General features: G+C 36.8%; 1 protein-coding gene across 1 annotated transcript in view; it reads right to left on the bottom strand.

Moving 5' to 3' along the window:
- The window catches only part of LOC145687949 (uncharacterized), a 137,956-nt gene that overhangs the window by 55,108 nt on the left and 58,260 nt on the right, over window positions 1–24,588 (bottom strand). Inside the window, exons 11-12 of the mRNA XM_081761542.1 lie at window positions 15,152–15,303; window positions 84–176 (exon numbers count right to left, since the gene is read on the bottom strand). Coding sequence (XP_081617668.1) covers window positions 84–176; window positions 15,152–15,303 — 245 coding nt within the window. The remainder of the gene's footprint in view (window positions 1–83; window positions 177–15,151; window positions 15,304–24,588) is intronic.

The raw sequence follows: 24,588 nt of genomic DNA, 5'->3' as shown, positions 1-24,588 counted from the left end.
CCATTCGCGGCACACCGGTTGGGAAACGCTGATCTAGTGAATACTTGATGTTATGGAGAAGAAATTACACTGACTATATTTACCTAGCTTTGCAGATACCATAATCAGCTGATTTTCCGACAATCAATAAATTTTGGGACGAGTTAACAGACAAGTGCCACTTATTTCTGGATACACTGAAAGAAAAATTAGTATTTGTAATAATAATAATAATAATAGAACTTTCTGTAACTTTAACTTACTAACCTTACCAGGTAAGTTGTTAGTACAGAATAGGTATGAGGGAAAAGCGTGTATTGTTATACAAACTTTTCCCTCGTATCTATACCGTCTATCAATACAAAACTTGGTACACACATTTCTTATCCCTTATAGTATTTTTCGAGATACATTTGGAATGTGTGCTTTTACCTAGTGTCACTCGAGAGGCGTCCAAATTTGATGGGAGGGATTTCTGGAGGGAATTTTCCCGACATTCTCCCAATTTTCCCTGTTCAGGTACGTTAGGGGCCCCAGTACATAGCCCAACAGGGAGTAATCTGCTTTAAGTACATCACTTTTCCGTTTAACTTATTTGAAACAACAGGGTGGCCACAAAGTCCCGTTACTCCTTGATAAATGCTAGTGTAGGGCTTTCCGTTGTTTCAGATTGTGTGAACGATGGCTGATACTTCCTGTTACAGTAGTGAAGAACGTGTTATTGCAAGTTGAGTTGATTTGAGTTTAACGTCTCTTTCAGCAGCGAGGCTATATGAGATGAGAACTACTGATCAACGTTGAATCCGAACCACATGAGCTCCCGCCGGGAATCGGATCCAGGTCTCCCACGCCAAAGTCGCGTAGCCACGAAGGAGCTCGTGTTATTGCAAGTTGTTGGGTGCACCTGTGATAGTGCGCTATAGGGGTTTCATAAAGGCATCGTTGCACAAAACCGTTACGATATCACTGCCGACCTGATAGAAGCTGTGAAACGAGCTTTCACTCAAATTACAACCAATGCTTCACAAAATGTCGCATAGAACCTGGAGGTATATTATCCTTTGTCATGAGAACGATGGTCGACAAACTGATCCTTTGGACACTTAATGTTTCCTGTCTCAATAAACTTTCTCGAGAGCATTGTTGCTCATGTCATTCAGTTCCTTCCGTGTAGTTATTACTAACGTTTAGTGGTTTATATTACTTATTTTCAGGGGTGACGGGAGTTTGTGGCCACCCTGTATAAACCTTCTTCTTCAAAATTCTGTCCGAGGTAAACTCTTTGAACGCGACTACAAATATACTCGCGCTGATAACTTTTGCTTTCCCAGTAATTTTCAAGTTGATTCACTAACTTCAGTAGTTGTATAAAGTGCAAAGAGAATAAAAGTTCATTTTAAACAATAGACATTGTACTCTTAATTGACCCATTCATTCAGAAGTAACTGAAAAATGCCTTATCCACTTTAGATGAATGTGATTATACAGTGTTATGGCAGAAAGACGAACACGACTTTTTTTCTTATTTTCTATCCTTTAGGAATTTTCAAATTACATAGTTAAGTAGGATGATTAAACATATTTAAAAGCTTTATATAATCGGACCCTCTATGTACGGCGCCGAATACAAATATTTCAGCAGAAATTAGCCAGTCATTTTCAATTTTACTTTCAGAAAAAAATGTTGTTGTCCTGACGAAATACTTAGGTACACTACCGCTCAAAAGTTTTCGAATACTCCGGATTTTTGTAAGCTTTTAATGTGACCCTATTATTTTGGCACGAGAACTTCACCGTCTTGCATCAGATGTACTCCTGCCTAAAGTATAGAATTTGACGACAGTTGAATCGAGGTCTGAGAGGTACTGCAGATGATACGTCAAATTATAATTCTTAATATTGAAACCAAAAAAGACAACTTGATATATATATATATATTGCATAGTATAAACAACAGTGTGGAAGGTAAGGCAAGATATTAGTTTTGTTTGGAAAGTGTAGACATAGAGAATCAATGCAGTGACAAAAATTTGAAAGAGAAAGTACACGATGGTAAATAAGTCTTAGTACAGTGGATTATTTTGGAAATAAACATGATTAAAGCAAATCTGACTAGCGGAGGGTGGACTTGAGTAAAGGAGCTACCGATTGATACATGCGTGGTAAATGGCGGCCATTTTGCATCCAGGTTAATTTTTTCAAGTGGGAAGGTAGGCATGTGAAACATCAATTAACACTGTTTTTTGCAGGGGAATGCAGTGCCACAAGCAGAAATGCGCTATCATGTCCCGTTCGAAAGTTATGACGCTCCAAAGTCCCACCTGCAGGATGTGCTCCACATGTTGCCCGACCATTGCAACACACAACCGGAGTATCTTAATCCAGGCCTCCTGAACCCGTAACAACACAGCGGGGGTGATGCTATCACAGGCGTCCTGAATACGTCCCTGTAGGTGTGCAACATCCCGAATCATCTTCTGATACACCAGGTGTTTTAAGTGTTCCCATAAAAAAAAATCCAAGGGAGTGAGGTCCAAGATTCAAGATTTAAGCATTCCCGCACAGGCAGCGCATAGTGCGGTGGGGCACCATCTGCTGGAAATATCGCGGCAAGGTGGCATCAAGGCGGAGAAGCAATGCAAACACCAGCTCCTGTAACATGTCCAGATATCGGACACTATTTATGGTACCAGGAATAAATAAGGGTCCTATGATCGACGTGTTCCATATGCCACACCACACCATGATATGAGCAGGGGTAACCCTCTTGCAGGTATTGATCGCATGTGGGTTTGCAACTGACCAATATCGCATGTTCTGACGATTCACTTCCCCATCCAAGTAAAACTTTGCCTCGTCTGTGAAGAGAACGCTGGCTGGGAAATGCGGATCTCGGTCATATTGGTGAAATCCAATTGCCCAATTGGTGAAATCCCACTTGGTGAAAGTCATGCGCCGGTCTGGATCATCCTCTGAAAGGTTGTGGACAAGCTGCAGCTTGAAGGGATGCACGTGGTACGCCTGTTATCGCTGATAGTTGTCTTGTGATGCGCTTCAGACTTTTCACACTCGCAGCAAGCATCATTGTGGATGTCTTCTCATCTGTCGCGGTTCTGGGGGACCTGACCGTGGTCTGTCAGCAACATTACCAGTTATACTGAATTTCCTAGTGAGGTAGCTAACGGTGTTGTGGCCTATTGCAGGTCTTTCGGGGGGAGGGGCATTTAAGTCCTGGGCAATCACACGACTACTTCTTTCCCTAGACATTAGGATGATCTCAATTCTTTCGTGCTTCGTCAGTGCCATCTCGCTCTACCTGCAACGAAAAGAAAACCTGTTAAATTTGGGGCGTCACCTCTTTCTTGCAGCGTTAGTGCCATGTCGCTCTCCCTGCAATGAAACAGAAAACCGTCAAATTTGGGGCGTCATAACTTTGGAACGGGACATGATAACGTATTTCTGCTTGCGGGGCTGCATTCCTCTGAATAAAACAGTGTTAATTGATGTCACATGCCTACCTTCCTATTCGTAAAAAATAACCTGGATCCAAGATGGCCGCCATTCCCCATGCATGCATCAATCGGTAGCTCCTTTACCTAAGTCCGCCCTCCGCTTGTCACATTTGCTTTAATTATGTTTGTTTCCCAAATAATCCACTGTAGAAAGACTTATGGAGCACCCTGTAGTTTTCCAAATTTTGCAGTTATCTATACCTTATAGATATGCTGGCTTTAAAAAAGCTAAAAACGCCATTCTTTGAAAAATGTTTATGACGGTCAATATAAGTCCTTCTCTGCTCAATTGTCGCCCAGTGGAAGCGCATATATAATGCTCGTTGTTACTATTTCAACGAGCAATAATGGAGCATACGAAACCATCGTGAGCACTTTTCAAAGTATGATATTTTTGAAGTTTTAAGCGTTAGCATATCAACAAGTTGCAAAGAACTGAAAAATTTGGAAAGCACTTTCTCTTTGAAATTTTTGTTATTGCATTGACCTTCTATGTCTACACTTTTCAAACAAAATTAATATATTGCCTTACCTTCCACATTTTTGTTCATACTACGCAATATTTATATCAGATTGTCTTTTTTGGTTTCAGTTTTATAATTATGATTTGACATATCATCTGCAGTGCCTCTCAGACCTCGATTCAACTGTCGTCAAATTCGATGCTACAGGCAGGAGTACCTCTCATGCAGGGCGATAAAGTTCTCGTGCCAAAATAGTAAGATCACAGTAAATGCTTACAAAAATCCGGGTTGTTCGAAAACATTTGAGCTGTACTAATGTTAGGGATAAGAAATGAATAAGATAGCACAGTTACGACCTTAATTAACAGTATTAATTCGGAGTATGCTAGTATACCCCACACTAAGCAAGAGTTAGTTGGGATAAGAAGGAAGGGGTACTTTACCCTCTGCTTCCTATTAGGTTGCTGTGTATGAAATGTCCGCCCCAGATGCATCGCTTTCAAAGCCTCCCCGCCCCCAAAGGAAAAAATAAATAAATAGAAACTACAATATCTGGTTAATGAAAATAATAGCCGTCTACACACACTTTTGGATTCCGTAGTGAATGAAGTCTGGAGTTTGCGATTAGGGATGCGCACGAGACAAGATTTGAGGCTGTCTCGTCTCGAAAATGTGCTGTAAAAGTGATGTCTCGACTCGAAAAATGTATATTTCTCTATTGGAAGAGCCGTGTCTCGACTCGAATTTTGTCAGGAAAAATTTGTCTCGACTCGTCTCGTGCGCATCCCTATTTGCGATGCAATACGTCCTCAACCATACGCTTCACTGTCCAATCAACAGGGAAGGTCAAGAAGTGATCGAAATACAGGAATAGGTGCTAGTCAGTCGGAGAGATGAAATTTCTAGTTTTAAGTCGCACGGTTATGCACTTTAGGGTAAAGGAGACGAATGATTAATGAAATAGCTGGTGGAATAAGAATGTGAAAAGAAAACTGAAGAACCTTCACAAAACCCACGAACATGATGTTGCCCACCAAAGATCGAGTGGCCAGGGATTAAACCAGGGGCTCCTGGCACCAGAGGTGAGAGTGACAGTGTGATTGTGACAGCAGATCTATTTTCATGTAAAGTGACAATGAAATAATAAACACTTCTGACCAGAGTATATACACTTGTTTATTAAAAACTAAATTACAGTGTAACGGTTTCGACAACTTAACGTTGTCTTCATCAGACACTAACTGCAACTAAAGACACTAAAGACAACGTTAAGTTGTCGAAACCGTTACACTGTAATTCAGTTTTTAATAAACAAGTGTATATACTCTGGTCAGAAGTGTTTATTATTTCTTTAGTGAGTTCGAGGGTCGTGATGGATAGAGTTGAAAGTGACAATGTGATGTACAAAACTTTCTCTGTTATTCCTCACACTCAACGCACTGCAAGTCTCCAGACGGCAATTTATTTTGGCTAGTTTTAACTCATGTGACATCCAGGAGTCAAACTTTTTCACCTTGCAAATTGTACGGAGCCGCCGAATGACAGGGGTATGATATGTGGCTAACTCATCTGCAATGACACGAACACATTTCTGAGGATATACTTGCATGAAGTTCGTGAGGAGCTGATCCGAACATGATGTTGATCGGCGTCCACGAGGCTCATTCTGCAATACTGTGTCACCGGAATTAATTTTGAGAAACCTGAGGCGAACGGTGCATCCATACTCTATTTCTGACCCAAAAGTACTGTTAATGTTTTCTATGGCTTACCGTGCAGTTTGAAATCCTAAAGAAAAACCCCTCTCAATTGTCTATTCTTTATTGTATACTTTCACACGACCCTGTTCAACAACGCAATACCTCCTGATTGTCAGGATACCGCAGCCATTTCTGTGTTGCTGAGGTGTTTCCCCATCAAAAGTCAAATGACATTTCATTCGCACCAACCCAATATATTTTACTCAAACACGTGTGTAGCACTAATTTAATGGAGACTTTTTAAAAGCGTCCTGTATACCGTAGAATGCCCAAAACTTATTCAGTCTTAATTGTAGGTAAGGGATACCAAATAATGGCGTGTAATGTAGTCTCATTAACTAGTCATATATGCACTTTTAGGTTAAGAGAAATAGAAATTTATTTCTAAAAATAAGTTTCAATTACCCATTTTGCTAATAATCTGTTCACGTCTAAATATATATATTAGTCCAGGATCTGACTATGGTTCTGTAGGAAAGTTTGAGTAAGGAGAAGTTTTCTTCAGAAACGTTTAGTAGATGTCTTAGTACTTATTTTTTACTTGGGTGGACATCCGACACCTGGTACGTTTTCCGGCTATGACGTCATCAAAGATGGCGGCTGCTTAATCACAGAAAAGTTCATACCTCGACTAATATTGGACTGATTTACATGTAATTTCATTCCTTTCTTTCAGGGTTGCTTATCAGGGGTCCTAGTACGTATATTTTTACTAATATTTGGTCTAGGAATTAATTCGTGCGGGTGGACAAGAGATGGCGCAACGAACGGAGCGTCCCACAGTTCCGTGTATCCACACATGTGTTGCAAACCCCTGTCATCGCGTATCGTTCGTAGTATAGGGCAGTGGATTAAAGCGTCAACAACACCAGTTTGTAGTTAAGTGAACATGGCGCAATTTGTGCCTGATAAAGTGTTTTTGCGGGGTGTCCTGCTGCATTACTTTAACATGCAGAAAAGTGCGACTGAAAGTCATCGTATTTTGGTGGAAGTGTATGGTGACCATGCTCTAGCTGAGTGAACGTGTCAGAAGTGGTTTGCACGGTTTAGAAGTGGTGATTTCGGCTTGGCAGACCAAGAGCGAGCTGGACAGCCAAAAAAATTTCAAGACGAAGAATTGACAGCATTGCTCGAGCAGGATTCGTGTCAAACGCAGGAACAACTTGCAGCAGCATTAGGCGTTGATCAAACAACAGTCTCCAAACGCTTGAAAGCCATGGGAATGATTCAAAAGATGTCACATTGGGTTCCACATGAATTGAAAGACAGAGACGTTGAAAGATGAAAAACCATTTGCGAATTGCTGCTTCAACGACAGAGCAGAAAGGGGTTTCTGCATCGAATTATTACGGGTGATGAGAAGTGGATCCATTACGAGAACCCTAAACGAAAAAAGGCCTGGGTGAAACCAGGTGAACCAGGTCCATCACAACCAAAACGAGATATTCACTGTGCAAAGGTTATGCTGTGCATATGGTGGGATATGAAAGGTGTGGTGTACTATGAGCTGCTGCAACCGGGTGAAACTATGAATGGAGAACGTTATCGACGACAATTAATGCGTTTGAAGCAAGCTCTGGCCAGAACACGACCAGAATGGGAGAACAGACATGATAAACTTATTGTTCAACATGATAACGCTCGCCCACATGTCGCAAAACCGGTCAAAACCTATTTAGAAAATGTCGGATGGGAAGTTTTACCCCACCCGCCGTATTCACCAGACGTTGCTCCTTCGGACTACTACTTGTTCGATTGCATGAACAACGATTTGATTGGACAGCGGTTTACTTCTTCAGAAGATATCGAAACATGGGTCTCTGACTGGATCGCTTCCAAGGATGAGGACTTCTTTCGCCACGGAATCCGTACATTGCCTGACAGATGGGCGAAAGTGGTGGCTAGCGATGGACAATATTTTTCTTAAGGTATTTATGTATTTTGTGTTTGTACTACAGCTTCAATGTGTGCGTACCAACCGCACGAATTAATTCCTAGACCAAATATATACATCCGACGCATTTCCCTGGGGTGACGTCATCTAAGATGGCAGCTACTTAATCATAATAATGTTCATACCTCCGCTAATATTGGACTGATTAACATGCAATTTCGTTCTTTTTTTCAGGATTTGTTAGCAGGAGTCCTAGCAAGTATTTTCCTTACTAAAGTGAACATCCGAAACATTTTCTGGGATGACGTCATTCAATATGGCGCTTCTTCAGTAAAAAAAAAAAAAATATTCATACTTATGGTAACATTTTACTGAAATTAGCAAAGAATTTCGTTATAACTTTTCATTTCTGTTAAACAAATACAAATGTTCTTCTAATTAGTTTCAAAGTAGGTGCTCATCCGACCAATTTTCCACATATCACATAATCCAAGATGGTGGCTGCTCAATCACAAAAATATTTATATCTCTGGTAATATTTGACTAATCAATATGGAATTTTGTTAGTATGTTGTAATTACTATTGACAAAGTGAATACCTATAAAGTCGCAATTCCACTTTAATTTTAACATAATTCCAATTGAGCTTGAAATATATTATTTAAATAGTATTTAAAATATATTAAAGCATCTCTTAAAAATGTGTTAAATATTTAAGCACACTTAACTAAACTATATTAACATTTAACACAGACATACACAACAACACACATCCGTTCCTCTTATTAATATCGAGAACTAAACAATCCAACTAATTTTCTAATCCAGTAAACTATGTGCTCTATCAAGTCTTTTTAACTAAAATATGCTGCAACATAATTAAAATAATTAGTACATAATAATTAAACAATTACAAACGTTGGGTTCATTCTGATATTATAAATATTATTAACAACATATATCAATGCCCTTCTCTACAAACCATTCTGTTTACAATATAAGGTGTCTCAGAAGTTTTAAATTATAGTATATGATAAATAAATCAATGCAATACACAATGAATATCATCACCACATTTTTAAGATTTCATCTAAAAGATTTTTACAAGTTGAATCCGACTCTTTTACCCTCCTACACTTGCAAAAGGAACTTGTTACCTTATTTTTCTTACAAATGCATGAGGAATTTGTAGATGTCAAACAAGTATATCCTCCAATAAAATCATGAGGATATTGACGTAAATTTTGTTTTGGCATCAAACATTCTTCTATCACTTCAAAATCAAAATCACAGGGGTCTAAGTAAACAATTGTGTCATCAATACAGTGCCGTTCAAGGTATGTATGAAATTAAGATCTTAATAAGGGTCCTATAACACTCTTGCCTGAAGGTGGCAAGTCGTTAATGCCTACATTTTTTCCATGATGGTACTAACAAACCCTGAATTTATCTAAAGGTGTGCAATGGAATTCTTTCTTCAATAGCTGCACTATTCTTCTGCAGCTTTAAGGCTTTTTTTCTACATCAGCCTAGTCAGGCGACACTCCAAAATTTCCCAAATATATGCTAGATGCACGATGAATAGCTGGTTTCTTCGTATCGAACCTATTAGTGTACTGGATGGCTAGAAGCAGTTTGTACAGGTTTTCTCCCATTTTCGGTAGGTGGCATGAACAGGCAAAAGTCGTGTGGAATCACCAACTCCAGTGCGCACCCACATTTCTTGTAAACTAATTTGATGAAGAGTAGGCCAATCTAACAATGCTAATACCATTAGGTTAGTATCAACACTAATGAGAAAAATTTTGGTAAACCCACACAGGGATGCACGCTTAGAATGGACCATCATTCTAAAGGCAGCTTCCTCTAACTGTATGCAATTTATTTCTGGGTGATTCACTTACATTCTATTTCGCACAGATGTACAGTTGAATATCATCTAATCTTCATCACTGACTTCTATCCTTAGTCAACTGGATCCAGTTTCTACTTTGTATTCCTATTTCTGCGAAGTCCATCTTAATATTGTCCTCCCATCTGCATCTAGGTTTTCCTAATGGTCGTTTTTCAATTGATCTTCCAGTTGAGACTTTGGAAGCGTTCCTACTTTCTTCCATTCTGGCTACATGACCTGCCTCTGGGTCTCCTAGATATGATGACCCTAACAATGTTCGGTAAACCGTATAAATTATGTAGTTCCTCGTCATGAAATTTCCGCATTTCCCATTCCCGTTCCTCTTGGGTCACAATATTCGTCTCAGTATCTTGTTCTCAAATACTTTTAGTCTATGTTCTTCCCTCAGAGTAAGCGACCCTGTTTCGCAACCATACCGAACAATAGGCATGATTATCGTTTTATATGTTTCAAGCTTCAAGTTTCAAGTTCTTCGACAGAATTCGAGACGACAAGAGATTTTGAACTGAATAATAATAGCGACAACGCATCTCCTTGTTTCAGGCCATTCTCCACATGAAAGCTCATGGACAAGAATTTTCCTACCAGTACTTTGCTTTGGAATTCATTTAAACAAACTTTAATTAATCTAATTAGCTTTTTCGGCATTCCAAATTCTGTAAGAATGTTGTACAATGCTTCTGTCCTAACCGAGTCGTCAGCCTTTCTAAGATCAATAAATAGCTGATGTACCGGGGTATTGCATTCCCACTTCTTTTCGAGTATTTCTCGAATGGTAAATATTTGCTCCATAGTTGATCGATTTCGTCTAAATCCGCACTGATAATCAACAATCTCATCTTCGTATGGGGTCAATCTTGCTAATAAAATGTTTGAAAGGATTTTATAAGATGTTGACAGAAGAGAAATGCATCGATTCATAACATCCACAATGTTATGAACTATTGTGTTATAACTATGAAATAACAGTAACATTAATTTGAGAATAGTATTGGAGACCCCTATTGTTTTTTTCTTGATATGAGTCGTCCAGTTTCAAAACGGCTCTTGTCCATTTACAGAAAATCCCAGCAAACTTTTAAAATAATGTAGGGTGTGCATGTTTTGTAGAACTGGGAATACTTCAGTATGTTCATGTGAAAAATCTGACCATCCTCAAATATTTCCAGTTCTAAAAAACACAGATCCTACAGTTTTTCTCGGTTTTCAGCGATTTTCTGTAAATGGACTAGAGCCGTTTTGAAATTGGACGATTCTATTCGTCTTACGCAATACAGAATAGGCCTCACAAACTTTTTGGGAAACGTTTATATATATATATATATATATATATATATATATATATATATATATATTGCATATTGTGGAACTAATCTTTCGTTAGGACGCATTTCAAATGGGTTACCGTTCTGCAAAATATATTGAAGTATTGAATTTACCTCCTCATCTACGCTCTGTATGTGTTTCTTGGAAAAATGATGATGAACATTTAACTCTTCGACAAAAAGACTTATAATTGACATAATCCCACCATATTTAATGACATAATCCGTGGAAAATGGGTTGAATGTCCAACTAAGTTAGGAGTACTTACTACGTCACGTACAAAGTTTTCCTTTAAATGAAAAAAAAAAAAAAAAACTTTCATGTTGATTAGTCAAACATTACCAAAGATATAAAGATTTCTGTGATTGAGCAGCTGCCATCTTGCATTATGTGATATGTCGAAAATTTGTCGGATGACCGCCTAAATTGAAACTAATTACAGGAACATTTGTTTAACAGTAATGAAAAAATATAACAAAATTCTGTGCTAATTTCAGTAAAATGTTACCATAAGTATGAATATTTTTTTAACTGAACAGGCGCCATATTAAATGACGTCATCCCAAAAAATGTTTCGGATGTTCACTTTAGTAAGGAAAATACTTGCTAGGACTCATGCTAAGAAATCCTGAAAAAAGAACGAAATTGCATGTTAATCAGTCCAATATTAGCGGAGATATGAACATTTTTATGATTAAGTAGAAGCCATCTTAGATGACGTCACCCCAGGGAAATGCGTCGGATGTATATATTAGTAAAAATATACGTACTAGGACCTCTGATAAGCAACCCTGAAAGAAAGGAATGAAATTACATGTAAATCAGCTCAATATTAGTCGAGGTATGAACTTTTCTGTGATTAAGCAGCCGCCATCTTTGATGACGTCATAGCCGGAAAACGTACAATATGTCGGATGTCCACCCAAGTAAAAAAAAATTAGTAATACACCTACTAAACATTTCTGAAGAAAACTCCATACTCAAACTTTCCTATAGAACCATAGTTAGATCCAGGACTATATATAGCGATGGTAAGATCGTGATGGCCTCAATGTGTAGTCTTCGGAACTGGCCGAATAGTCGTCTCCTTCTACTAGTGTCATTGTAACTTAACGTGTGTCCAAAGACATTGCTATATTTTGCTCCCCTTTTAAATGTCATGAATGGCATACACATGAGGTTTAAGACGCCACATTCGTTTTTCCTCTTTCTTCTTCCCCTTCAACAATGAAAGACGGATCTTCCCTTTCGGTTAATGCAAGTAAATAAATAAATAAATAGAAGTAAGATATTTTAACGTACACTACCACTCCAATATTTAAAATATTTCAGTGTTTTACACTATATTTTCATTGTTTAGTTCTGCCCATAGTAAGAAATTATGTAAACAATTACTGTAATATTCACTCTAATTTCATGCAAATGTCATAAATTGTAACTTACTCTTAAATATATTATTAAAAATACAAAATTTACATCACTTAAAAGTATTAAAAACAATGAATTAGTCATATTCTTTTATTATTTTGGTTATTTCAACTTTGTTTCAAAATTTATAAAAGTAAGAATATTGATTAAATACAACTACACTACAATTCCGCTTAACCGAATCGCTAAAACACCTTCACATATACGCGATTTTTAATTAGAACACCAACAATGAGTACAGTATTTGTTTTGGTCTAACAATTACTTATCATAAAGTAAGTTCATTGTTACGATGCGTTGACTGTGCTCACCCACTCCCAATCACCATTCCATTTGAACAGACGTACTGTGCTGTGCCGTAAAGTTCAACAGACACCTACCAGTTGAGCTTTGTCTACAAATATACAGTACTGTAGGGGGCCGCGGTGGCTCAGTGGTAGAGCGTTCACCTCTGGTGCATGGGATCCTTGGTTCGATCCCAGCTCGCGCCAAGTGAGCTATGTGGTGAACAAACACCTGTGCGTGGGTTTTCTTGGGGTTCTCCCATTTCCTCCCACTTTTTTATTCGACAATTGCCTCCATTTCTCATCACCAGTCTCATTTAACCTAGCTAGCATAATCGTGGGACGTAAAACTTAAAGATTTTATTTTTTTACAGTACCATATATTAAGAACCTTCATTCCGATATAACTGAATTTTCGTTCAATCGAAGCACCATCGGCCGCATCAAATTCAGTTATACGGGACTCTAGTATATTTTCTTCTTAGTCTTTTTTAGAAGTGCTACAGTACTATACATTGTATTTCGGCACAATTTGTTTACATTATAAAAATGAAATTGACGTTGTCTGTTATATACAATGGGAAAAAGTTGACTTATATTGAACTGTGTTTTACAATAGCATTTTAACTAAAGTCCGTACCCCAAAGGGAACAGGAGGATCACAATTTATGACTGAAAGTTGAGTATCTCAGAAGCTTCTCAAGTTACGATTAATTTCAGTATGTAACCTCCTTACTAAAAATAAACGGGAACTTGTTCCAATGTTATCGAAAATTCCGCCTTAGGGGCTGAGGGGTGGAGATTTCTATATATCCAGATCAACATTTCTACATATCTGATCACCGTCTGAAATGAATTTTTGAATATATGATAGTTAGTACTGTCCTTTAGCCAGGTTTTTATCATGTCAATAAAATGTGTATGCTAAGGTGAAGGGTACACGTTTGAAATGTATGCCGAAAATACAGTATTTCACGACATGTTAGGAAAATTGAACTTCGTATATGAACTCCTTATTAAAAATAAGTGAACACGTGCTTCAGCATTTTCTGAAATTGCGCTTTTAAGGGGGAACTCTGTATAATTATTTTCTCACTATATAATAAAAGATACGTGCCACCGCACTACATTTTTTCGCTCCAATTTCTTATACTAAATTATATTATGGTGCAGTTGTTACCAAAACATGAAATACAAACAATAATATGTTTTCCAGAAACTCCATTCGAAGGAAAACTACCCATAGTCAACTTTTTCATTAGAAATTATTTATGCCATATATCAGGCTTATTAATTAAATACTGTATATTTGTTTATGAGATATCAACAAAATCACGTAAGTCGTATTTCAGTGTGTATGAGTAATATATATGTCCGACGTTATGCGCGCTAGGCTAAGGGAGACTGATGATTAAGGCAAGTAAATGATGGAATGAAAATGTGGGAGGGAACGGGAGTACCTTGAGAAAATCCAGACAGGATGTTGTCCACCACAAACTCACTTGGCCGGGGATCAAACCAAGAACCCCACGCAGCAGAGGTAAGCGCTCCACAACTGAGTCATCGTAACCCCTGATCTCACGTGAAAGCAGCAAGTCTCTCGATTGAGTTAAATCACGTGAACAAGCTTGAGAATATTTCCCTTCTCTCGTACTACTTGTGGAACAAGGATTTAGGATTTAGGATTTGGATTTCTGGGCTTTCGGCATCTAAGGCCATTTAGCCCTTCACGATTTGAGGGATGACGTCCCTCGGCGAGCACACAATGCGGGGAAAGGGAAGGAATAAAGGATTGGGGAGGGAAGGAAGCGGCCTGGGACCTATAAGTTAGGTACCACCCCGGCATTTGCCTGGTGTGAATGAGGAAAACCCAGGAAAACCTCATTCAGGGTGGCTGGCCTGAAAAAGCTGTTACACTTTTTCGACCGAGTGACCCCACCAGGAATCGAACCCAGGATCGCTCGCACCGAAGGCGAGAGCGTTAGCGACTATACTTGTGGAACAAAATTCGTTTATTCATTACAGTACGTTGAATGAGACGGATAATAAGATTCAATTGAATGGTAATGGAAGAATTAATGGAATGATGATACAGTAGATGAAACAATAGAACTTCAAGACGATCTATAAACATAATGTTGTCCACCACAAGCTTGAGTGGCCTGGGATCGAACCTACCATCCTTCTTATCGGAGAGGAGCATCTTACCACTGAGAAGTGAGCCTACCTCTTTCGTTTCTTTTTCATTCTATAATAGACCATTTTTTCTCAACAAAACCAATGCTTCCTGCAATCGTAGTTGAGATAATGCTTTATTGAACATTTGTTGTGTCATTTAGTTTGTATCATACCATTTCTCATGCTTTACGAGTTTTCACAGAGGACATGATGGCTCAATTCCAGGCCTTTTAAGGTTGTGATGGACAACACAGTGTACGGGTGTTCTTCCTTCTTTCCCCACTTTCTCCATCATCCATTTTCATTAGCATACAGAGTACACGAATAGCAGTGTAAATGAAGATTTCAAGCCTACTCAGGTTGGAAAGCGCTATTCTATATTATGATTATTTTCTTTCTAAAATAAATTACCTGTCTTCCATGATTCTGGGATGAATCAAGCAAATGACTGTTCCTATTTCAGTCTTCCGGCAAGAATTATAAGCTTCTCCGAATAAAAACAAGTTGTAAATATTGTCACACTGAAGCATATCACAGATTTTCCACTCACAAAACTGATCACCCTATATCAAGACAAAACAAAAAAAAATATATTAGTTTTATATCTTAATAATTGAAAATCACAGAAAAATATATCCTAAATGTATATAAATAAAAATTAAGAGAGAAAACTGAAAAACTCTCTCAATATTCAATTGAATGATAATGAAAGAATTAATGGAATGGTGATACAAATGAGCCATAGCCAAAATTTGTTTCAAAGCGCGGATACTACACAAATTATAACTTAGGTTGAAATGTCCTCCATCCACGGAAATAATCATTTTTGCAGTACTGCGTTGCGAATTTCAGATTCAATCCGTGGTTTGCATATTTGTCTTCGATACAAATCCGAGCAATTGTTCGGAACTCCTTTTAGATAGTAGGTCCCGTCCCGGTGCTGCAAAATTACATTAAATTTCAATAAATTTAATGAATGAAACTTCTTTCCACTCTTTGAATCAAAAGCCACATACTTCTACATACGCCGAAGTAAGACAATTTTCAGTGAAAAAGGCGCCAATCTTTTACTGCTTGATCCTTCAGGTGTTTTGTTTTGTTGGTTTCCAGGAGACCATTATCTTTCGTAGTCTTTATCCAGCAACTTTGACCCGGTTTATTCCTTCGCCATCAAAATAACTGACATGGAAACATCGTTTCCGAGTAGGATCTCGCATAATATTCTTCATGTTATCCAATTCAAAAATTTCAGTTCTTATGTAGCATTGCTCTAAATATTTACGTTATATAATGACTAAAATTGATAAAGCTATGATAACGTTCTTTCCAAGACGTTAAAGAAAAAAATGAATTCTTTATTCAAAGAACCCACTGCAATTGTTTTGGAGCTAGGTGTTTACAAGAGCAAAAAGTAATAGCCAAGTCGGTTCAATATTTGATTTCTAGACATATGAAAAGTTGGGCGATAATTCACAGGAATGAACAAGAGACTAACGATTCTCGAGATTAAAATTTTCGGGAAATATTTGATTCAAACGTAGAATAAATAGGTGGATGGAGAATAACTACACAATGCAGTTCACAATGAGGACACGTAACCAAATATACAAGACATTTCAAAATTATTTGAACAATATCAGGTCATTATATACATCTTATAAACGGTCGAAACAAGATGTAATTTCACACAAATGTAATGTAACTATCCAAGATGATTTATGGCAATGTTAACATAAAGCTGAAAATCATAAACGATCGATGTGCCATTCGTTACTCGACACACGTCAACCTAATAATCTAACTCCAGCAAACACATTTTCACAATTTCCCATCAATGTTATGCAACTCAAAGCATACGAGATGCATACCATTATGCAAATCGTTGAGCAGTGGTGCTTTACAGACAGTATCCTTAACATATTCTCAAAAGAAAACATGATAGATAGAAAGGTTCGATGACCATGGAGGTCAGAGTAGATGATATTGGTCACTGTTGATTGAATGTCCAATCCATTGCTGTGGCTGGACATCATGGCATAAGGCTTCAACAGCTGGTAAATCACGTCAGGTTGCCATAGTTTCAAAATATTCGACGAAAATGTGAATTTTAAAAATACCGACGCATGGTAGATATTCTCTTTAATCTTTGTAATATTATTAAGTAACTTATGTAACTACTAATATCGTTTGTAATTGTACCAACTGCATATGGCATGACACTAAAGCAGGTCACCGTAACTCTAACTTATTATTAAATCTACCCTCAAGTTTATAAATCTGAAATCCTCTGGTGCAATAACATTTCAATTTTGTCTATCATATACAATGCTCAAACCTGAACAGTGTTTCCACCTCAGTAATCGTGGTCTTGAGACAAAAGAGAAATCTCTTTGGACCTAGAAAATTCTCGTTTCTCTATACATTGTGCGAATATAACTATAAATGTGTGCATCTTCCGATACAATTTGATAGTGATTTAAAACTAGTCAATGAACGAGATAATAAATTGAATGATGAGATGAGTGACGTAGTCACCGTGAAATTAATGATAAAACTTTGTTCTCTCAATGCCCGGAATTGGAAAAATGTATAAACAAATACGTCTACAGACTGAATTTGTGTTGTTCACGATTTATAAATATGATCTCATGTGTGTACATCTAAATAAAATGAAGTTAAGTACATGGACACCAAAAGGGTGCTTTACGAATACGTGTGACATAACAGGTTGTCGGAAAGTACGGGAAAGGAATCGTTGAATCATCTTTCCTTTTAAATTTTTTTTTTATGAAATGCAAACTCATTTTAACCATCATTTTAAGTTTTTTTCTTTCGTATGAAATATTATAAAATGTAATTAAATATTTCTGTTTTTAAAATGTACTATTTTATCAAAATTTAAATTAATTAATTTTTTTCATCTGTCTGCTAATATCAAACATATATATATATATATTTAAATTGATGTAGTCCGATATTATATGTGGAATGACACATTTATATGTATACTTACTTGCATGTTCTTAACATTTTGTGTTTAATTTCTCAATAGATGTAATAAATGTTCACCAACTGTAGTTAGATAATGGTTTCTTTTAAACTGATTTACCTATATCAATACATTGTCCTGTATGTATGTATATGTGCGTGAATGAATGACAAATTTAGTTTTAAGTGGTAGCCCTTAATATTGATTTACGTTGATAGTGTTTATAATATATGTGTAATACTATATTATATGTATTGGTGCATGACCGAAGTCATGAAAGATAACTAACCCTAAATTACTCTAAATCGGCTCTGGGAGGAAGGCCAAAACAACAGGATAAGCTTTAATAACGACAGTCTTTTCAGGAATCTCTAAAACTTCTATTTCTGGAAAATATGTACATCACTTTGATATTTTTTTTCTTGGCTAATTCGAATGTGTGTTCGATCTCCATTGTGGATATTCAGATACTGGATAAAGATTATTCAACATTTGGAAATAACAGACTAATGATTAAATAAAACTTCTCATCATCTGGGCTGGGTCAGGCAACTCCCACTTGTGCAGTTGCCTGGATCTAGGTCAGGGTAGTATGAGGGAACATGTATCTCTTCAGGATCACTTCAGAGTTGATTCTCAAGTAATAACGTTCGGGTATGAATTACCTTTTCGATAACTATTCAAGTTTCTTTACCATATTTTCATCATTATCCAGTAATCCTTCATCTCCTACTTTCTCCTTTCCCCTTTCTTTTTTCCTCCTTTTCTCCTATCTTCTTCTATTCTTTCTTTTCATATTTCTAATAAAACTGAAGAGGGTTCGTGACTGGGAGTTGTCGCTATAGACACGGTCATAAGATTCTTTTGATGTTTCTCCTCGGAAGTCCGATATAATTAACCAATAGTTAAATATACATATAACCGAAATAAAATACCGAAATTCATTTTAATTTATTGACTAACTTACCAAATTAGAAGTTCAAGTCAGTTAGCGACAACTAAGAGAAGGGTCACAACTCTTCTCCATTCCCGCGCTTGGGGTTCCGGGTTCGATCCCAGCCCCCGCCAAGTGAACTTTGTGGTGGACAAACACCGTGTGCGTGAGTTTTCTCGGGGTTCTCCCATTTCCTCCCACTTTCTTCATTCCAACATTTCACTCATTTCTCATAATCACGTCTCCTTTAGCCTAACCGGCATAACCGTGGGACGTAAAACTCAAAGCTTTCATTTCATTTTTCTTCTCCATTCCCACTCAAGAGTACCCACCCTTGCTTCAAATTTCAGGGACTAATTCACGAAAAGAAACCGGTTCGCGACGCAGTTTTCATAACTATGTTTTCACATTCGACACGAGAAGATCGATGTTGGGAAAATGAGAACGTACTTCCTCTGCAATTCTATGTAGTGCGTATCCCAGACAGATGACATACAGCATACTTGGGAATAGAACCTTAAGGACTTTTGGTACGCCTTTCATGTATGCAGCTCAGTCTGTGACAAAAGAAGAACCTTATAGTGTTATACGCATTCTGGCCACAGATTAGTCAGCGATTTTGTGCAATTGCCGTACCATTTACTTTTTCGAGAACTTCTGATGCAATTAAATGTTTGTGTGCCTTCTGTCCCTTCGAAATTTCCAATTGCAATATTAGCAATGGAATGGCCTAGAATATCGTATGTTTCACCAATTGAAATTCATATATGTTTGTCACTAACACTTTTAAAGATATCGTCCATATTTCTGTTGTACGTGCTATAAATGTAGGTCCTTCTCAAAGACGATTCACTTTGAACTTTCTGTCTGGTGCATTTCTCGAGAAAGTTTCTAAAGGAAACATTTTCGACCTTCCATAAAGAAATGTCTGCGTTAATTAACCCGAGAAACCAATGCTAATTTTACCCTTAAAAGACCCAAGTGGTGCCTCTGAGACTTCCTGTTGCATATACAAGCTACCTGAACCCACCGTGACCATTTGTATTTTCCGTCATTAATAGGAAAGGCTAGTCACTACTTTGCTATGGAATCATTTGTCAATGGTAATAAACAATGAACAGTATCAAATAATTAGAAAAGTACATACTTCAATAGGAGCCTCAGAGGCACACCTTTGGCCTTTACGTTAGTATAAAAAATCAACTCTATTTTTTCTGAGGTAAAGTAAAAAAAAAAAAAATGCTTAGGAAACGCAATCAGAGGATGCATTTCAAAGAGATAGAAGAATTCTAGAGCGCAGGACACGGAACCAAATATCTATTAAAAATAATGGCATTAAAAGTTGACCAGGGTGCCTCCGAGGCACCCCTTGGGCTGTCTCGGGTTAAAGCTTCACACAGATCATTTGCAAAATGTTAAGCGGGTTTCGTGAATGTTCCAAGAAGATTCTGAACCATTTCAGCAGCTGATTTGCGTGCCTTGCAGATTTGTTTTGGAGTACTTATATGATGTGACAAAATAACGCTTCTCAGCAGAAATCACAGTTTCGCACAATTTGCAAAATAGTACAGGATCATCTGTTGAAAACGTACTAAACCCGAACTCACTCAAAAACCTTCTCTTTCCTAGAAAGGCCTATATTCGGCATCTTGAAACACTGAAATGCACACCAACAATAGCTGTGTGTCACGCACGCCAGCGACTCACAACAGCTGTCCATGTCTGGCTATTTCCTTGAAGTAAGCATATCCGTTTGTCATTCAAAATTCCAAGAACTGAAGAAGCTCTAGAATCCCCCCCTTCACTTGCCACATTCCAACGGCAACAGACTGCAGTCATTATCAGACACTACGAACGCTTGGCCAGATAAGATCGAGCCAAATCTTTGGTATGCTGTCATTCGTGCGTGGATAAACAGCAGTGGAAGAGAAAATAAAAAATGGCAACAAATTGCTTCTAAATTGTGAAATAGCACTCTACTCGAAAATATAATAATAATTGCAATATGTTGCATTCTGTCATTAATTCTGGCCTTTACTGATCACCGAATGAAAATTTTTACAGAAAAAATCATCAATGATCAAAAAGTCAATGATCAATGGAAGTGGGTCGCGTGTTCCTCTGATGTTAGGCGCTGCAGCAATTTTACTCGATATGGTTATCTTTTAAAAAGTTTACGAAACGCGCGCTATAATGTTTGGGAGATTGTAAGCTCCTGGTCAGTTCTCCACGTAGAAATCAGAGGGGTATACTGAAAACACTTCTTAATTCTCTCCTCATCAGCCTCAGATGTCCAGGTCTGCCAAACGATTTACCCTTATAAAGGAAGCTTATCCTGTTTGCTAATCATACCACCTCTGAATAGTTCCTTGGAAATCTTATATGAAATTGACGTTGCATACTCAATACATGCAAGGTCACGTGAGATTATAGGATAAAAATGATTTGTCTTCAACACTGCTTTTTACAACTGGTCCACTTGGTAAATATGCTGCAGCACCACTGCTGGCAAATAGAAATTCAGTGCCTCATTGCTCACCTTGTACCTGTTAATGCTTACTATGGGAAATTTACTCTGTATGTGTTTATATTGCTGTTTGCTTTAGGTAGAGCCCGTGTAATGAAGCCCGTTAAATAAATTAAATGAAGGTAATTGTTAATTTATTTAATTCTATCCAAACAAAGAGACAGGAAGATCAGTGCGTTACAAAAAGTGTATGACTGTTGTGACACTACCAAACTCTTCGATAACCACAAAAGATAATATATTGTTAAATCTCTTTATTCTCAATCTATACCTTGACTATTTTCTGAATCTCTCAACTCTATATCATTCATAAATTCACTATCTTAGCATATCATTCCAATATTAATCGTATTTCTAACATTTATAATCTTCTGAGTAATCTTGAATCACAAGATCAAACCATCTTCAAAACTGTATCTAATATGCATTCTATTTGCACAGGTTATCTCCCATTTTACCTAGTAACAGTCAGTGTCACATTCTTAAGCACTTTGTACCATTCTCATGTTCCATCAGTAATGCTGAATACCTATATCGAGAGACAGCCTAAGATGAATGGGATATGTTACTCGCATGAACTGTAAACGTGAAATATTTTATACAGATCTTTGGCTAGACCAACAAATTGAAAAGACAATATAAAACAGTATCTTTGAGAGTTGAATAACAACAATCCTGAGAGGATTGACTTATAACAATAATAATAATAATAATAAAAAAAAATACTGAAGTACAAGATTATTTTTAGACTAAAATATTTCTCAGAAAGACTATCGGGAAGATTACACGACACTGATTCTTGATTCTGTCATCCAAACCACATAGCCTGTAATATTGATGTTTTACTTTTGTTAGTTTATAATCCTACCTACAGCAAAGTCTACGCGTAGATTTATGCTGCAGCATTGCTACTGGTATATAAACACCCAGTGTCTCACTGCTTGCCCTGTATCTGTGAATGCTTGCTATGGGAAATTTACTATGCAATTGTTTATATCGCTGTTTGGTTTAATAGAGCCTTTCGTAAGAGATGGAACAATATTCATGTTATCGGCAAAAGATGTAGTTTGTGACGAGTAAAAAAAAAAGTACGGAGTGCATCCATTGAATTAAGATTTCAGTACTATCGAGATTGTTTTTTCAGAAACTTAATACAAATAACAAGCAACTTTTGAATATACATTAAATATTTCAAAACTTTAAATTGTAAAGCAGAATATTTAACCAAATTACAATCTATTTAACCAAATTACCAATATGTCTATTACAGTTGTATATAATTTTTTTTTTTTTTTTTTTTTTTTTTTTTTTGTAAGGCTTAGGATTAGCAGTAGAAATTGAACACCCTGAACTGGCTCTGAATATTAACAAATTTTCTCTTTATTTATTAAATTCATTTATTTTGCGTCCCAAATTAATTTTTATTTTGTATAATTTAATAATATTTAGGTGAAAAGACAAAACTTATAATTTCAGAAATATTTCTCTTTGTTCTTAAAATTTAATAAAATATTTCGGCGTCTATTTCCATATTTGGGCATAACATCTGGTAAATATCTGTAATACACATTTTTTCTTTCTTTTTTCATCCGCAAACCATCTGTCAAAACATCTTTGCAAGTGTTTTTAACTCTCCTTCAATCAGAATTTTAATAAAATAGTTTAGACCACCCCTCACCCTTCTGAGATTCCCATATTCCAAAACATTGCCAGATGTTAAAAGCGTCATGATGCTTTACACAGAGGAGAGTCATGTGACTTCGTTTTTTATCATAATTGATTACAGGATTTTCACCGTTGTTAGGTCCAGCGTCAAGCTAGTAGTTCTTTTCCGGCTCTTGAAGAAGCAATGGTGGAGTTCGTGTTTGGCTTTTGGAAAGCCACGGTATTCTCTTATCATCATTGCCGAATTCGACATTGGATACTGATATGAAGTATACTAATTATTACCCAGTGATACTGAAATAAGACATTAGCCGTACTACAGACCAGAACTGAATATTCCATTTTGCAATACTTACAAGATAGTTCGACTCTAAAGAAGGAAGAGATTGACTTTGCCACTGTATGCAACGACAGATACGCCGATTAAGGAACATTGGATGAACCGCTTTCAGACACCGTGAGACTTTGATAAGCACCGCTATTATCTTCTCTCTACCTTCCTTCTTGTCTAATATTTTTTTTTTAGTTCAAACCTTCCCCCCCTCCCATTTTCATCTTATAATTTATTTTATTTTTATTTTTTTTTTAATTGTTTGGAATTTACGTTTCTTTATACCGTTCGACATACGTAGTTGAATTGGAACATTCTATTGAGAGGTTCATGATTGGACTATCCAGTCTTGCTAAGTAGTAACAAAATTCTACACCGATAGTTTTGGCCAATTGAGTTCGCGAGCGATCGCACAACGGTTACTTTATTCTGACATTATTTTGATGACGACTAATTGACTTTTCGTGCACTTTATAGTTCAAATTTTCAATACTATTTCTACGGAGTACCATAGGATGAGAAATTTTAAGTTTAGGTTCTTAGTAGTATGTGTAGGGTTAAATTAGGATTCTTTGTAAATTCAAAATTAATTTTTATTTTGTATTCGATAAAGTGTCACTTACCTGCCGAGAAATTTTGGGAAGATTGTTTATTATATATGTGGGATTTAGCGATGTTGATTGTGCCTTGATATTCTTGGTATTGTGATGCATAACTACGTAGCTGCGTGATTAGTTGAATGTATGCGAATTAAATATTTTGTTACACGGGGTAGACGTTGTTTATGAGAAGTATTATTGAAGAATTAAACGTCGTTAGAGATAATGTAATAAGAAGTATGTGTGAATATAAAAGATGTAAACTAATGCTTTGAAGGTTTACCACCAACTCCGTGTTCGTCATATATTTCATAAAATATAAATATTGCACGTAGTTTGAGCAATCACTTTAATTATAATTGCACTCTGTAACATCGCTTGTAAATCCTGGAAATATAGTAAACTTTATGTATCAACCCCCTCTGTAAAACAAATGGCATGAAATGCATGTAAACGGGCAGGTTATTGGGCTTTCACTAATTTTACTAACAACCCGTACTACAGAACCTCATCAGTCTGAATTACCAAATCTCCCTGGTTCTTAATGTGTACCTCAGTGAACAGTGCTACGAAAGTTATATTCAGAAAGTGCGATAGTGACCGAATGATTGGAAAATTTTAAAAATTCTATCCTAGTCCTTGTTGTTGTTTTTTTTTTTTTCTCTTAGCCGGTGTAAGTTCCCTCCAATGTTCCAAGTTTTTTTTTTTTTTTTTTATTATTATTTTTTTTTTTATTTGAACGGTTTAAAATTTCACGGATACCACTATTTCACATTATACCTTCATTTTGACTGTTCAACAAA

Source organism: Thermobia domestica, chromosome 6 (genome assembly GCF_964235325.1).
Source record: "Thermobia domestica chromosome 6, izTheDome1.hap1.1, whole genome shotgun sequence".
Classification (NCBI taxonomy): domain Eukaryota; kingdom Metazoa; phylum Arthropoda; class Insecta; order Zygentoma; family Lepismatidae; genus Thermobia; species Thermobia domestica.
This window is presented reverse-complemented; position numbering and strand designations above follow the sequence as displayed.